Raw genomic sequence first — 16254 nt, 5'->3', positions numbered from 1 at the left:
TTTGGTGTCCGGCCACCTGTGACTATTCGCCAACCCTTTATACTTCTCTCTGTACTGTATTACTGCCTGCAGATTACTTTCTTTTATTGTTACAGACTTCCAGTCATCTTTGACTTCCTTCCCCCAGTTGTTTCCCGTATGACATGTTGCATTTCATACTTTCTTAGTCAACCTCCCCTCGTCCATTCTCATGATGTGCCCAACAAATCGTAACCTCCTCTTCCGTATCTCGCTCGATATGGGTTCAATATTTTCATACAGTTCCTGTCGTGTTCTGTGTATCCAGATATCCTTGTGTTTTTTGGTGCCCCATATATTTCTCAAACCTTTCCGCTCCTCCTCCTCCAACTGCATACAAGCTCTCTTGCCGAGTGTGATCGTTCCTGTTGCATACAGAGCAGCATTTTTTACAGTTGCTGTGTAATGTCGCAATATGGCATTCCGTGAGAGATTTTTCTTGCCATATGTTTTCACCGCATACCGAAGCTTCTGCAAAAGCTGTGCCTTGTCTACTGCGCTACTGTTGCTCTGTATGCCACTAGTTATCTTCTCCCCCCAAATAACGAAAACTGTTGACTTTCTCAATCACTTGGCCCTCTAACTTCGTCAGACTCATTGTTCAATGTCTTGGTCTTCTTACATGCAATCTTCAGTCCGACCTTTTTGCTGTTTCGGCTAGATTTTTAGTGCTGTCTTTGCCTCTTCTGCTGTCTTATTTAAGAGTGCCATGTTATCTGCGAGTGCCAGGCAGTTTACTGTCGCATTACGTTTGACCTAGTACGCTATTTGCACACCTTTGATTTTCATGGTACTATTTAGTTGTCTCCACTGTCTGACGACTTCGTCCAAAACCAGGTTAAATAAAATTGGTGAAAGTCCGTCCCCTTGCTGGACAGCTGTTTTTATTTCGAAGCTGACAGACAGCGTACTGCGATGCCTGATCCTGGCAGTAGTGTCGCTTAGCTTTTCCTTTATTATTGCGTTTGCTGTAGCATCCAGTCCTCTATCTTCTAACACATCAAGCAGAGTACTTCTGTCAACTGAATCTTAGGCCTTTTGGAACTCCAATAATGTCGCTATTGTCTTTTTTTTACTTTCCTGTGTCTGTGTTCTATTATCATTTGTATTCCAAATATTTGTTCTGTACAGTTCCTCCCTTTTCTAAAACCACACAGGTACTCTCCTATTGTCGGTCCCAGTTGTTTAACTCTGTTCAGCAAGGTTTTCGACAAAACCTTGTACCGTATGTTTAATAGAGGGGCGATCATACATTTCCGTTTGGGGGCGTCGCTGCAGCGTATATGTAACGTGGCAAGACTCCGATGCGGGTATATAGGCACTCACATGCAGGCAAGAGATTACTGTAGCATACGTATCTTTCCGTCGTGCGTGGGGTAAAAGCGGAATCGTGAACTATGTCGATATTACCAAATGCGTGCAGACAGGACCAATGTGCTGTTACTCTTTTCTTGTCTGCCGAAGGATAAACGCCGGTGGTCATCCATTGGAGAACGCGCAGTTAAGGCGAAACGTCCGGGAAAACTGCAACAAGGGGTGCTGCTGCTGCATGGTAACACACGTCCCCATATCGCAAATGTGGTAACGCAGAAATTATGCGAAGTCAGTGGGAGACACCCGAGCACACGCTTGATCTCTCCCCATGCGGTTATCACGCCTTCAGTACTTTAGAAAAAGGCCTCGAAGGGTCGACTATTCCTGTCTGATGAGGATGTAAAGCAGAGACGGTGTTTTACCAATCGGGTCTCTTCAACCTGGTGCGTCGGTAGGATGGTTCTCTCGCTGCTCACGGCAATTTTTCTTGATTGACGTATGGATCCTGGATTGTACGACCTTCGAAGGGAAACTTTTTGATCACCCTTATAGCTTTGAAGTTGGATGACTAAAACAAATTTTTGTTTGATATATTTGTAAATTAAGAACTTTATATTTTTCTCTTTAGTTCTACTGTGAAAACTCGCTTCTTGCCAAATTTCGTGATTCCAGACCGAAGCGAAGTACCCTATAGGTTGCCCGGCCGGTTGGTCGTGCGGTATTACGCACGGGTCCACCGGGGGCCGAACCGCACAATAACCCTGGATTCGGTGTCGGGCGGCGGAGGGGTGAAGTGGACTGCCGTAGTCGTCGTGGGGTTGTCGACCACTGCGGCTGCGGCGGGGACGGAGCCTCTCCGTTGTTTCTAGGTACCCGGTTAACATAAAATAAAATACAATACCATATAGGTTTCGATGAGTCAGTTGCAAGTATCTAAATAAGTGACGGCCTTATCTTTTGATTGAGTTGACTTAGAATCTTCAATTTTTTACACCCCCAGGGGACTGTGGACCTGATTATGTGGCATAAATTTATACTCTGTGCTTCTGTCCGTTCCTGAGAATAGAGGTTTTCTACAGGCACACACATAAGGGTTCCGTTTCCACCGATTAATGCACGTAACTTTAAAACTGCTGAGTGCGGAGTCTAACAACGAGTGGCCCAGTTCTGCTCTGTGTGGTTCGCCACTTAAGCTCAGAGCAGTGCGCACGTGCCTCCCCCGTGCACAGTCGCTGTGAAGACACAAGACGCAGTTTCCAGTCAAAATAATTTATAGTAACGCTTAAGCTCCCACCACTGTGTCTAGAACGGAAAAACCAGTCACTCACTACTGTCTCAGGCATTTCGCTACTTCCGAAAACCACCCCTCCAGCGACAGCCGGCACCCTACTTTTTTTCCCACAAGAGCTGAGCCAGATGTCAAGCATGTTATTCTGTTGCTTATCTGGTCTTCAGAATCCGCCGAAGATAGTGTGGAATGAAAGCCTTCGCCTGCATTGTTCAGACTCGAGCTAGACTAAAAAGCGGCATTAACTAGCGCCTGCTTGTCCGACCTCAGCAACAGGAAGCTAAAGATACTGTCCTAGCTCTGCCCCTGTGCACGGTCCTTGCTTGGGACTAAGAGAAGAGCTGCACTACCGGTGTGACAAAGCATAAACAAGAGTCACTTCCTGCTGCCTGCGGGACGCCCCCGTCAACCGCCCACACAGTTTCTGAAGCTGACTTCGCGGCACCCAGCGGCGTACCTACTTGCCGTCGCTTTGCCAGTTAAACCACAGTGTTCTTTGTAACTTACAGCACGTGTATGTGTGGTTGCCTAATGTTGTCTCTGCAATGAATTCCTACCTCTACAAATGGATAAAACGACCTTGTCATTGATAACCTACACCTAGGGATTTCCATAAAAACGAAGTATCGTGTTTTGGTTTTACTTCAGTTTAGCGAATCAATCCATTTATTCCTATCGGGATGCTGTTACAATGAATCACAACTTGGATTCTGTAAATGATTTATTCTCAAAAAACATAATGCAAAGATTGCATAAATATGAAATACACAATGTCAGATTCTATCCTGAGTATAATTTCGAGATTGACAGAACATGTATTTAACTTTAGACCGCGCCAACCTTTATTAGGACACGAAGTTGGTTAATGTTTTTTAGCGGTGAGAAACAAGACGACCTACATTCTGACTGGCATTTTCAGAAACAGCTCAGTGGACAAGAAAATGGAACTCGACACATTTACTATGATGTTTCCCCATTCGCCAACCCGAAGTGCACATATCAGCTACTGAATTACAGGCAGCATTTGCACTGCACCGATGATGCGCTCGTTGGGCGTTGGCTGCTGTGCACATAATATATGGGGCTTACCTGTAATTCTGTGTACACAGTGGACGCACTAATAGCTCTGAGCACTATGGGACTTAACATCTTAGGTCATAACTACTTAAACCTAACTAACCTAAGGACATCAGACACATCCATGCCCGAAGCAGGATTCGAACCTGCGACCGTAGCAGTCCCGCGGTTCCGGACTGCAGAGCCTAGAACTGCACGGCCACCGCGGCCGGCTGGACGCACTAAGCTGTCCGCACACTCCTAGGCCTGAAATTGCCTCACTAAAAGACAGAACACGTCAAGATTTCTGTTCGCTCTCTGGCAAGGAACTGAAAGTTGACTAAAGTATTTTTCCGTAAAGAGCCACTTCGGTGTGCGACAGACTCCACATACTGGTAAACAATCGTCACTTGCGCAAACAGAATAACAACTCTGCTCAGGGAAACGACTTCACACGCTTCTTGTGGCGAAATCAACATTTCTCAAAATTTAACCCACCAGATTCACAGCTTTGGGTCTTGGCAGCAAAGTCTCTAGGTCCATCGCCATAGGTAAGCGTCTTTAATCGATCCCTGCGGGGAAGCGTGTCTCCACACCATATGCTCACTCCTTCCTGGAACCGTGGCGATACTTTTGCGCTCAGTCGATGAATTCCAGCAGCCGTTACAAAATCACCACCCCCCGCTACATGGGTCACGAATCTGCTAGCCAATTGCCTTAAGCTCGTACCCCTTTCAGAAGATTCTGGACGTTTCCACTTCCCCTCCTACATCTCCAGCACTCCGCTAATCAAATACGCATATCTTCTTTCCGTTGGGAAGTGTACCCCAGTGCTTCCCGTTAGAAGATTCCCCAGAGGTCAGCTTGCAACCATCGTTTGTGACTCCACACACATCCTTCGCACTTATAAGGATGTCTTCTCGCCTTGTTCTGTGAATCTTCTGCTTTGTACGCTATTCTACTCCAAAGTGGGACCCACACTCACTGTCTGTGCTACGGGGATTCTGCGGCCTCCAGCATTGAAAATCGCCGCCTCCACACTCTGTCTCATGGCAGTAAATGTCCGCCCCCGCAGAACATGACAACTCTCTTCCCATCCCCTCTTTAGCCGATAGTGGCTTCTGAGGAACGTCTTGCCCAGATCGCTCTTTTTGCCAGTACTCAGCTCTAATTAACTCTCAGACATGGAGAACAACGTAAGTTGTTAGTATGTGGTGGTAGTCTATATCAGCTAATGAAATGATTACTAACCAAATTGTGAATTGTAAACAGTGATCTAACACATTCGAAAAGAATTTACCGAATTTGTGTCATGGCAAGCAATTCTTGCTGCCTTACAGCCGACTATCTGACAGAAGGAGAATTGCTGATCATTTTGTCCCGCACAACAGAGCAAAATGTCCCAAACTATGGCTGGAAAATTACTGTCCAGAAAAACACATCCACGGTTGGAAACTTTACTGAAAGATAAAATTATGAAAAAAAAAATACTGAAGAACCATTACACCTGAACCTCGTAGCCACTATTTATTAATAGAAAAACAAAACTGAAACTAAAAAGGATACAGTCAAGTAAACTCTAGTTTATGTCAATATGGAATAAAAATGGGAGCAGGAGGCCCAGACCAGGTCAGTGGCGCCGGCCGGGGTGACCGAGTGGTTCTAGGCGCTACAGTCTGGAACCGCGCGACCGCTACAGTCGCAGGTTCGGATCCTGCCTCAGGCATGGATGTGTGAGATGTCTTTAGGTTAGCTAGGTTTAAGTAGTTCTAAGTTGTAGGGGACTGATGACCTCAAGTCACATGGTGCTCGGAGCCATTTTTGAACCAGGTCAGTGCCTCACAAGCGCCGCATTATCTTCGTGCCGCTCGTCTATCGGTTTCACATAAATTATGATGTGCGCATCGACCAGCTCACAATCAGTAAACCTATCCATACTGCTGTGCATGACTTTTAACGTGTAGTTAAGACTGGCGAAAGAACAAACGCGAGACAGAACTGAATATAAGCGTGAGGTTGAGGAGTGGAGTGTACAAAAGTAAATATGGGTAATAAATGAAACAAAAATAAATTATTGCGCAAGGAGCCATGGGATACCACTCCTCTATTCTGCTAAAATACTCGAAAATATTTCCTGAACGGCCTCCTAAATTTTGTAAGAGATTGTGTGTGCCCTGTACACAAGCTGAGTAGTTTAGGGAAGCAAACTAGAACCATTGGTACCGATTTACATTGTGTCCATTATTGGGATTCGAAGTGGGACCGTTGAAGCCAATGCAAGGACTTGGAATGTTGCCCATCTGGTACATTTTGTGTTAGGAAGGTTCGTTAGAAGACCATCAGGGTAGCCTGTGCTGTTATGAGCTTATTCCATTTCCATACCATTTAATACAGTATTTGCTTAGTATTCGCAAGCAGCAGGTCGTATTGAATGTGGAACAGTACTGATATTTATGTTTGCAGCATAAGAGAACTGGTATGGTTTTATAACCCATTGTACACACACAATAACTTTCATCCTGCAACTGAATGTAGAGAGCTGCTTGCGTTCATAGTCTAAGGGTGTTGAACCATTATAAGATTTCATGGATGCTTGGCAGTCTAAGTGCTTTATGTTGTTGACAAACATTGATAACAAGTATGTGAGTAAACAAGCAATATTACATAGCCGGAAACACCGACGTAATATGACAGAGAAGCACACTTTCATAAGGAAACGTATAGTGTCTAATTTCATGTTTGGGAGTGTGTATGGACGAAACTACTGGCAGGCACGAGTGAACATTAACGTGTCCGAACGTTATGTAACGTGGCCAGTCTCATAACGTTGCGTTTGTACACCAGCCCTCCCCCCCTTCCATTGATTCAGACGCTTGCGGGATGACTGAAGGAATCGCGAAGTAAAGCCAGGCTTGACACGTTTTCCAACTTCACGTAATGTGACAGTTTGCATAGGCTGGATGACTTTTATGTTTCTTATCGCTACGCCTCTCTCACTTAGACATATCTTCATTTATCCACCTGTGATACTTCTGAGCCAAGGCGCAAGTCATTTGTTCAATGAAAGAGGCAAGTGGCACAGGTACCGTAGCAAAAGAAAACTACCTGTTCAATATTATGCTAGACGAATCTGTTCTGCTCTACAAACGATAGCTTAAATTACGTAAACGGCTAAAATTCATTCGCGCATATGGAGCGTGTTTGAAGAAACTTCTTAGAAGCACTTCCCCTGATCACCATCGTTGTCTTCCCAGCCGCATTGCGGACGCTCAGTGAAGTGATAAATGTATTGCGTGACATGAACTGCTCTCCCTGTAAGACAACATAAAAATTGTCATCTGGTATTACAGGTATGCAGTCTGTATGAATGGTTCCCATTTACGGCTGTTGAAATTTTTATCCAGTTGTTGCAATTTCGACGTTACACCATTTTCAGACATTTACAAAACTTCAGTACCGTCTCATGGCACAGATTTAAGTATAAAACTAACAGCACCCTTGTAGCGCCGTGTCAGACTACATAACGATGGAGGCAACAGCTGAGGTCATTGCTGCAGACACTGACACAACACTAAAAGGGTACCGTGAATTTGAACTTAAGTCTGTGCTGTGTCACGGCATCGAAAATTTATAAATGCTTCACAATGACGTAGCGCAGAAATCTGAGTTGCAAAATAAAAGCTTCTGTAGTCGGAATCGGCGAATGACATGAATTAGAAAATTATTCCACTGAGACAACCGTTAGTTTTCTGGGATTGCAAAAATATTGTTGAAATTGACGTTCTTCGTAGTTTTTGTGATCTACAAAGTAATATCCATGTAGGTTTTAAATTCCCATGCTTTTACCCCATGTAACCAATATTAGATCCCCACCACCCCCTCTCCCCTCGTTCCATCTCCTCCTCTTCCTTCCTCTGACCACTTTCCCCTCTCCCTCTCTCTGTTAACCACCTCCTACCACATGTGTGTCCATAACCTCCTTCCCCCTCAAGGTCTGCCCATCGCCTCCTCCTCTGGCCACATTATCTTTCCCACCCTCCACAGGAGGTTGCTGGTTCTTACCCCAAAGTATTTCTTTCGATGCAGTAAAAAGCATGTACACAAAGTTTGAAATAGATGCAGGTCCATAGGAGAGATTTTTACCCCGTACACATCACATTCATTTCACATACATTTATTTCACACCACACACACACACACACACACACACACACACACACACACACACACACACACACATATATATATATAAGTTGTTACAAAAAGGTACGGCCAAACTTTCAGGAAACATTCCTCACACACAAATAAAGAAAAGATTTTATGTGGACATGTGTCCGGAAATGCTTAATTTCCATGTTAGAGCTCATTTTAGTTTCGTTCTTCCACCTACGCTCAATCGAGCACGTTATCATGATTTCATACGGGATACTCTAGCTGTGCTGCTAGAACATGTGCCTTTACAAGTACGACACAACATGTGGTTCATGCGCGATGGAGCTCCTGCACATTTCAGTCGAAGTGTTCGTACGCTTCTCAACAACAGATTCGGTGACCGATGGATTGGTATAGGCGGACCAATTCAATGGCCTCCACGCTCTCCTGACCTCAACCCCCTTGACTTTCATTTATGGGGGCATTTGAAAGCTCTTGTCTACGCAACCCCGGTACCAAATGTAGAGACTCTTTGTGCTCGTATTGTGGACGGCTGTGATACAATACGCCATTCTCCAGGGCTGCATGAGCGCATCAGGGATTCCATGCGACGGAGGGTGGATGCATGTATCCTCGCTAACGGAGGACATTTTGAACATTTCCTGTAACAAAGTGTTTGAAGTCACGCTGGTACGTTCTGTTGCTGTGTGTTTCCATTCCATAATTAATGTGATTTGAAGAGAAGTAATAAAATGAGCTCAAACATGGAAAGTAAGCGTTTCCGGACATATGTCCACATAACATATTTTCTTTCTTTGTGTGTGAGGAATGTTTCCTGAAAGTTTGGCCGTACCTTTTTGTAAAACCCTATTTCATCTGTTTGTGTAACGAATTTTGCTCTGCAGTTTGGTGTTCACGCAGCCCCATGTTTGTGACGTCATATATCCTGAACTGTGTCTCGTACAATTATGTAATTTTTCTGGTACATTCAGTAGCATATGTGAATACCATCTGTAAAATTTGTTGCGAATAGTTAGTAGGAAAGAAATAACAAATGTAAGTGTAATGCTTCATGTGACTGTTTTACATAAACACATAAACAGCGAAAATGTAATAAGCAATAAACTTCTTTCGTCCTTTTATGGGATAGTTAGCAGGGAAAAGATTCGTAAAGGTTTGAAATGGTGTGAAGTTGGATGAAAGTGAAGTAGTGCTCTCATTCTTAAATACTGCATGACTAAATTATAGATACTAGCACGTCGTGCGCTATACTGCTTCTTCACCACGGGCCCATCCATTCATATGTAGGTGGTTGCTACCTGAAACAGCGATTCTTTCCAGGCAGTAAGTGGTATGTGTACCAATTTTGGTTGACATCGACCCAGAGGTTTTCGAGGTGATATGAAACTTAAGTACTTAAATTTTTGTGGTGTATATGGATTCTTTAATAGTTTTTCTTACTCGTCACATTATTGCAGGCCTGCTTTAGTTTGACAGATTACCTAATTCACTAGTGGGGTCATATGATCCAGTTTTCGGAGAGTGCAGAACTTGTCGACAAAAGAAATGTCTAAACTTTGGCCATTCTCTCAGTATTACTCCACTATGAAGAACCCAGAGACTTTCCACAACAAACCCCGCATTCTCATAAGCTAGCGTGTGTCAACCCAAGTCCTTCCCCGTTCCGTGGCCCGAATGACAGCTGAGACTGACTCAAGGAGGTTGCGCAGTAAAGCTTGTGAGGGCCTGTGCGGTCACAGTCACTTTGTCGCTCTGACACATCCTGCACAGCTATCTCTGCGTCCAGAGATTAGTTAGCGCTCGCCGGTTTGGCAATTCGCTGTCGACTACACCTCCTAAGTGAACGTACTGCGACGTTTCCCGAACAGTGACGGTACGAGCAACGACTACCAATTGTTTTCAAAAGGGAATAGGACCCTTCCCAGGAAGAGGAGTATGTTTGCTACCTAATAAGCTCGAAGTTGCACAACTTCGTAGTACACCACTGTGCTGCAACGTTAACACACACGGAAGTTCGTTCCTGAGATGTCGGCAAAAATCATCTACAACTTGTAACCCTTTCACTGGACTCAATTTCCCAGGCACAAGTTTCTCCTGATGCAAAAGTTGAAGTCAGCAGATGCCGAATTTGGTGAATAGGATGGATATTGCAACAATTAGTACTACAAACTACTCAGAGTTTGCATTAACGAAGAACGTTTGTGTCCTTATTAGATACGTTTCCGGTTTTCAGCCGAAGCCTTTTTTTAAGTATTACCAGTTTTGACTTGAACAGCGTAGTGTTCGCTACTTATGAATTTAGGTTTGGTGAGGACGACACGAATTTCACATGCAGCTTCCGTGTGGATGCCTCGTAATTGTCGTGGAGAAGCAGTGTACTGCTTGTTACGATGTGTCTATCATGTTAGATATTTCATAGGTATACAGAATTTAAAATGCTATCATAATGTACTCATCTCAGTGAGTCTTAGTTAAAGTTTCAACATAATAAGTGAAGTCTTATTGTAGTTAGAAACTATGTCTCAGGAAGCGTAACTCGCGACGTGCACATTACCCAGACCATATCCACCCAGTATTTGAAATGTGAGCACTTAGCGACTTCCAACGAACTTTAAACACATTTTCAACCCATTTTGAAACGAGAGGAAAAAGTTTCACTTATAGAATTTCGCTGGTTGTGCAATAAAACTGCAGCATCAGGCATGACGTTTCAGTTAATTTCTTCTTTACTACTAACTCAATTCACAACGGGATTTGTAGACAGTATCCACATATATGATTTAATGTACCTACAAAAGTGTTTCATTGTAAGACACACAATTCAGGAGATAAGATGACGTAAACATGGAGATGGGTGAAAAACTAGCTGTTTTGTGTATGGTAGTTAGATTCCTTAAGGAAACCGCAGGGCTTCCTTTGGTATCCCCCTTCCTCTGTATTCTAGCACTCTGCTCTTCATTGCTTCTGCATGCAATTCCCGTCTTAAATTTTCGTTACTAAACTTTTCTTCTTGTGGACTTCCCGTAGTTTTCGTTAAGAATGTCATTCCACAGCTTTGAACTAGTCACTTTCTTCTTCTTCTTCTTCTTCTTCCCTACCTAACACATCTATGTTGCAAGTGGCATTGTTGTAAAACAAAAAATTCTTTGTTCCCGATTAGTTTCATTTTTATTCTCTCTCTCTCTCTCTCTCTCTCTCTCTCTCTCTCTCTGCCTGATACTTATGTAAGATGTAAGCCTATTAGACTGTTTACGTTGTGAATCGCATCATCCGCCTTACAAACCATCGCGCTAGAAAAGTGTTCTTGTATTACAAAAGTCCAGCTGCTTGTTCATCATAACTTTCAAAGGCATAAGAGCATGGATATGACATTCACATCTTCCTCCCCGTCCCCCTCCTCTCCCTCTCCGCTTCACTTTCCACTCCATCTATTGCCCATATTTGAGCTGACGAAGAATATGAAATGTCTCTGGAACAAACTGATAAATTTCAGTAGAGGTTGTTATGACATAGATTTGTATTTGCAGCGAGGGGTAGTTAAATCCAAATTGCCTTGCATACAAACTAATACTTCGTTTAATAAAGTATGAACATAAAGGATGAAAGAGATAATGATTATGCGATTGTTTTATTTTTATAATGTGATTTGTCTCTTGTTTCAAAGTTTAAATCAGTTGTTTCAAAGACTTCCTACACAGTCCATGCTGTTCTCTTCTGGATTATTGCTACGCGATACGAGATCCTTACCAGACAGGATTGGCAGAGAAAATCTAAAAAGTTCAAAGAATGGCAGCGCGTTTTTTATTCACGCAAAATATGGCGGGAGTGTGACAGATATTATAAGCTGATTGGGGTTGCATCAGTAAAACAAAGGCGTTTTTCGTTGCGGAGACATCTTCTCACATTTCAGTGACTTTCTCCTCCGAATGCCAAAATATTTTGTTCATTTTCATAGGGGGCTCAAAAATGGTTGAAACGGCTCTAAGCACTACGGGACTTAACATCTGAGGTCATCAGTCCCCTAGACTTGAACTACTTAAACCGAACTAACCTAACGACATCACAGACATCACACACATCCATGCCCGAGGCATGATTCGAACCTAAGACCGTAGCAGCCGCGTGGTTCCGGACTGAAGCGCCTCGATCCGCTCGGCCACAGAGGCCGGCTGTTCATAGGAGGGGGAATGACCCCCTTCGTAAAATAAGAGAAATGAGGTCGTACAGTGGAACGGTGGAATTCCATGTTACCTAAATGGAGGAAGGGGACTGCGGCTGATTAATGACTTGCAGAAATCAGATATCCAACAGCTGTAACTTGTTAATGCACGGCTTTAATTTCTGGTTTTCCTTTCTTTTTAGCGCTCTTGCATTCCTTCACAGCTCAATGACATCTTTATAGTCGGTTCGTCTTCTTCTTTAGTTTTCATTATTTTTTCTTGCTTTTCCGCACTAATGTTTTGAGACAATTTCTTTCTTTATGGTGTAACGTTAGAGTATGATCACTGTTAATAAGACTATTGTTTGTATGACGTGATTCAGCGTAAAGGCTCTCTAATTACTACAATGTACCAATTTTTACTATCTTTTGTAATGTTGGCCATACAGTTAATAAGTACATGTGACAGCTCGGTGGCCAGTCTTGGTATGTCTTCCGTTCTACTCTACCGTCCTTTTATGTATGTCTCTCTTTGTACACTTTTTATTAATGCGTATGTATTACAAATTGTTTTATATAATGATAGTTGCTGCATAACAGCTTTATATTCTGTCGTAAGCTCGATGATTTTGTCGATGTGTACAGGAGCTAGAAGATGGCCCCATGATGTACCGAAACTGGTGGCATCATAAAATTATTCCATAATTTACGGTTGTTGGAAATGTTTTCTGCTAGTCTGAAAGAAGTTCTATGCACATTCTGACAAAACGTTTACGTGTGAGTTGCAGTTTTTCTTTGTAACTTCTCACGATTTTACCAACTGCTTTGGTCCAATTAGGTGATTGTGCTACTGACTTGAATGTGTACCTTTCATTGTCAATTTCCATTCTTAACCTTTATCGGAGATTACACATGCGTGCGGAACGATTTGAAGTGGAATGATCATATAAAATTAATTGTTGGTAAGGCGGGTACCAGGTTGAGATTCATTGGGAGAGTCCTTAGAAAATGTAGTCCATCAACAAAGGAGGTGGCTTACAAAACACTCGTTCGACCTATACTTGAGTATTGCTCATCAGTGTGGGATCCGTACCAGATCGGGTTGACGGAGGAGATAGAAAAGATTCAAAGAAGAGCGGCGCGTTTCGTCACATGGTTATTTGGTAACCGTGATAGCGTTACGGGGATGTTTAGCAAACTCAAGTGGCAGACTCTGCAAGAGAGGCGCTCTGCATCGCGGTGTAGCTTGCTGTCCAAGTTTCGAGAGGGTGCGTTTCTGGATGAGGTATCGAATATATTGCTTCCCCCTACTTATACCTCACGAGGAGATCACGAAAGTAAAATCACAGAGATTCGAGCGCGCACGGAGGCTTTCCGGCAGTCGTTCTTCCCGCGAAGCATACGCGACTGGAACAGGAAAGGGACGTAATGACAGTGGCACGTAAAGTGCCCTCCACCACACACCGTTGGGTGTCTTGCGGAGTATAAATGTAGATGTAGTGTGCATTGTCGGTTCATATCTGGCTCCTAGACTGTATTCAAGACTGCTACGAGATGTAATCTGTGACTCACTTAGAGCGGTCATTTGTGACCTAACTCTACTGGAGCTGATGCAGTACGCACCGCTGTTTGCACCAGAGGAACGTTCATTGACTCAGCGCAGCGCCGCGTCGCGGCGCGGCGTGACGTGAGTCACGGAGAAATCCAGCGGGGGCGAGCTGGAGGCTCGATGCAGGGGGTGTGGCCGGGGCGTGTCGTGACGTAGGCAGCGGCGGACCTGCCCGCCGGCACGTCGCCACCTGCTGCAAGCCGGCGCCCCGTGTCGTCATGCTGCCGCCTCCTTACCTCGCACACGTACGCCACTCTCCTCTCTACTGCCCGTTCGGTTCAGGTCTTACCCCTTATGTTCCAGCTTGTCGTGTCTTCAAATGCCATAGCCAGGCACAACACCGTTATAGTTAACTTTGAAATTTTGACAGAAAATTTTGGTGAGATCGCTAAACTAGAAAGAGCAAGTTCTACAGTCCCCGGTTAGCAGCCGCTGAGTTACATTGTGGGAGTAGCGCGGAAAACGCGTCGTACGAACGTGTAATAACGTCTAACCGGAGAATAATCGCTGGATAACTAAACGGTTGATTCTGGCAGGGCCTGCTGTTGCTCCGGTTCGAAATATCGTAGGTCCGGGGCTGATGCGCAGAGGAGTCTTGAGTGAGTTGTTGTTGGGGGGGGGGGGGGGGGGAGAGGCTAGTTCCCACGTGATCCTTGTTTACATTTAGTGATTTTGCTGTTTGCTCTTCGTTTACTGCTCTCACGTCAAATGAAAACAAAGTGATTTCTGTGGCTGGGAGCTATCAAATGAATTAAAATACATTCATGCAATTACGGAAGGCTGAAATGTGTTATTAGTTTCAGATATTATTTCCACCTTCCTGAAAGTCATGCATTAATCGCCTGGCAGAATAATGAAGTTACTTTTGTCGCTTTGCTACAGAAATCCGGCTTTTATCTATCTTTTCCACTGAGACAGCCAATTTATTTGAAACGAAGTGTTTACTATAGTATTGGCTAGTTTCAACTGTTCGCTGCATTTCAAATGCACGTTTTCATCTTCTAGTACATATGGCATTATGCCATAATAAAGAACTCGACATGAGAGACTACAGTACTGCTACTCCAAGGAAACTGACATCCCGAACACCACACTAAAAAGCTTAATATCAGGTCGAGGCCTACTTCGTTGACAATCTGGACATACGAATGTGCACTTTAAGGCGAATTATTCATTGCAGTATGATTCACGAAATTCCGACGCTCTTGGAGTATCCTCTGATGCCTTGTTTCTTTTAGGACATAATGTAAGATCTTCTAATGTTTCACACATACGGGCTTCCTACGTCGTCGCAGCTGCACAAGCGCGTTGACGCCTCTTATCTGCCGCTCTCTAGCAACTGCTGGAACAAATCTGTTTCTAACAGATCGCGGGAAAATATTGCGAATTGTGATTTGAAAAGCGTTATTTTCAGAGTAAGTTTCCTTTTACGCAAGATGAACTATGTGCGAGAATGTACGATGAATTTCGTAAATCACAGAGCCTTTGACTCATTTAAACATCAACTCTTTGATGACAATCCATTTGGAAGAATTTCCAGCTCAGAAGATCAGAGATTAATGACGGTATTAACCATTTTGCTGGCACACTTCTATGATGTATCTTAAAGTGTAAAACGCGCAAGAAGATCAATATTATATGTGAAAGATTAGTTTCTCTTGCAGCTTACAAATCATAGAGACTAATACTATATCTGAAAGCTTTTCTTTTCTTGTAGTAGCACTATGTATAGTAACTTTTCCTATTTGTGTGTTCGCGCTACTTAATGATTTTGCTATTGGCTGACTAAATCACGTGTCTTAAGCTCTGAATATCCGCTTTCATCGGCTGGCGAGATCACGTGACATGAGCTATGACTGGCTTATAAAAGCGCAGCGCAATCTCTATTTCAATGCCTCGGAGAGTAACATGAGCTGGTTAGTGGAATGCAAATTTATACTTTCGTAATATGACAATTTGCGGCGCACATGTTGCTGCACATCAACGAACTTCCCAAAACTTTTTTTTTTTCTCTTATGAGTGCTGGGAAATCTGCCTGGACTAACTTAACTGTGCTTGTTCCTTCGCATTTCCATTTCACAATCACATCACCAACAGTCGACTCGGACAATTAGAGAGGGGTTGTAATGTCCCTGGTGGATTGTTTGTTACTCGTGTGACATGAGTTGTCATCGTTCCAAGTAACTCAGCTCTCCCGACCGAATCATGCTGCTGTTATTGGTTCTCTACTTACAGCACTGTATTCCTCGCCTCCTCCTATATTGGCTTTTGTAACACCTAGTGGTCAATTCTGCATTTTGTAGGTGTTTCCGGGTACTTTTGATGAGACAGTGTGTATCGGCACCTTATTCTGTACGGCTTCAGCTCTATGCAGACTTCATCTAACGTAGCAGCGAGTAATGGCGTGTACGGTGGCTGGGTTCGTAAGCCGTCCCCACTTTTTCTGTTGACTTTATGCCTGTGTGCCCACACCAGTGACTGAAATCGTATCACATACGGTCACCCGTTTACAAATTGTTACTCTTCTATATATATCAGTACATACACACACTTCTACTAACTTCGGAACCGTTTCGGTTGGAAAAGCTCTTAGGTTTTGTGTTATGACTAGCAGTTACCACCTTTGTACAGAACGAA

The 16254-nt window shown here is 43.7% G+C and overlaps 1 protein-coding gene across 1 annotated transcript in view; it reads right to left on the bottom strand.

Moving 5' to 3' along the window:
* The window catches only part of LOC124796112 (uncharacterized protein DDB_G0290685-like), a 198590-nt gene extending 184753 nt beyond the window's left edge, over nucleotides 1-13837 (bottom strand). The window contains exon 1 of the mRNA XM_047260201.1: nucleotides 13705-13837. Within this exon, the coding sequence (XP_047116157.1) occupies nucleotides 13705-13837 (133 nt within the window). The remainder of the gene's footprint in view (nucleotides 1-13704) is intronic.
* Between the last annotated feature and the right edge of the window lie 2417 nt (nucleotides 13838-16254).

Source organism: Schistocerca piceifrons, chromosome 4, assembly GCF_021461385.2.
Source record: "Schistocerca piceifrons isolate TAMUIC-IGC-003096 chromosome 4, iqSchPice1.1, whole genome shotgun sequence".
Taxonomy (NCBI): domain Eukaryota; kingdom Metazoa; phylum Arthropoda; class Insecta; order Orthoptera; family Acrididae; genus Schistocerca; species Schistocerca piceifrons.
The sequence above is the reverse complement of the archived record's forward strand: the minus strand, read 5'-3'. Positions and strand labels throughout refer to the sequence as shown.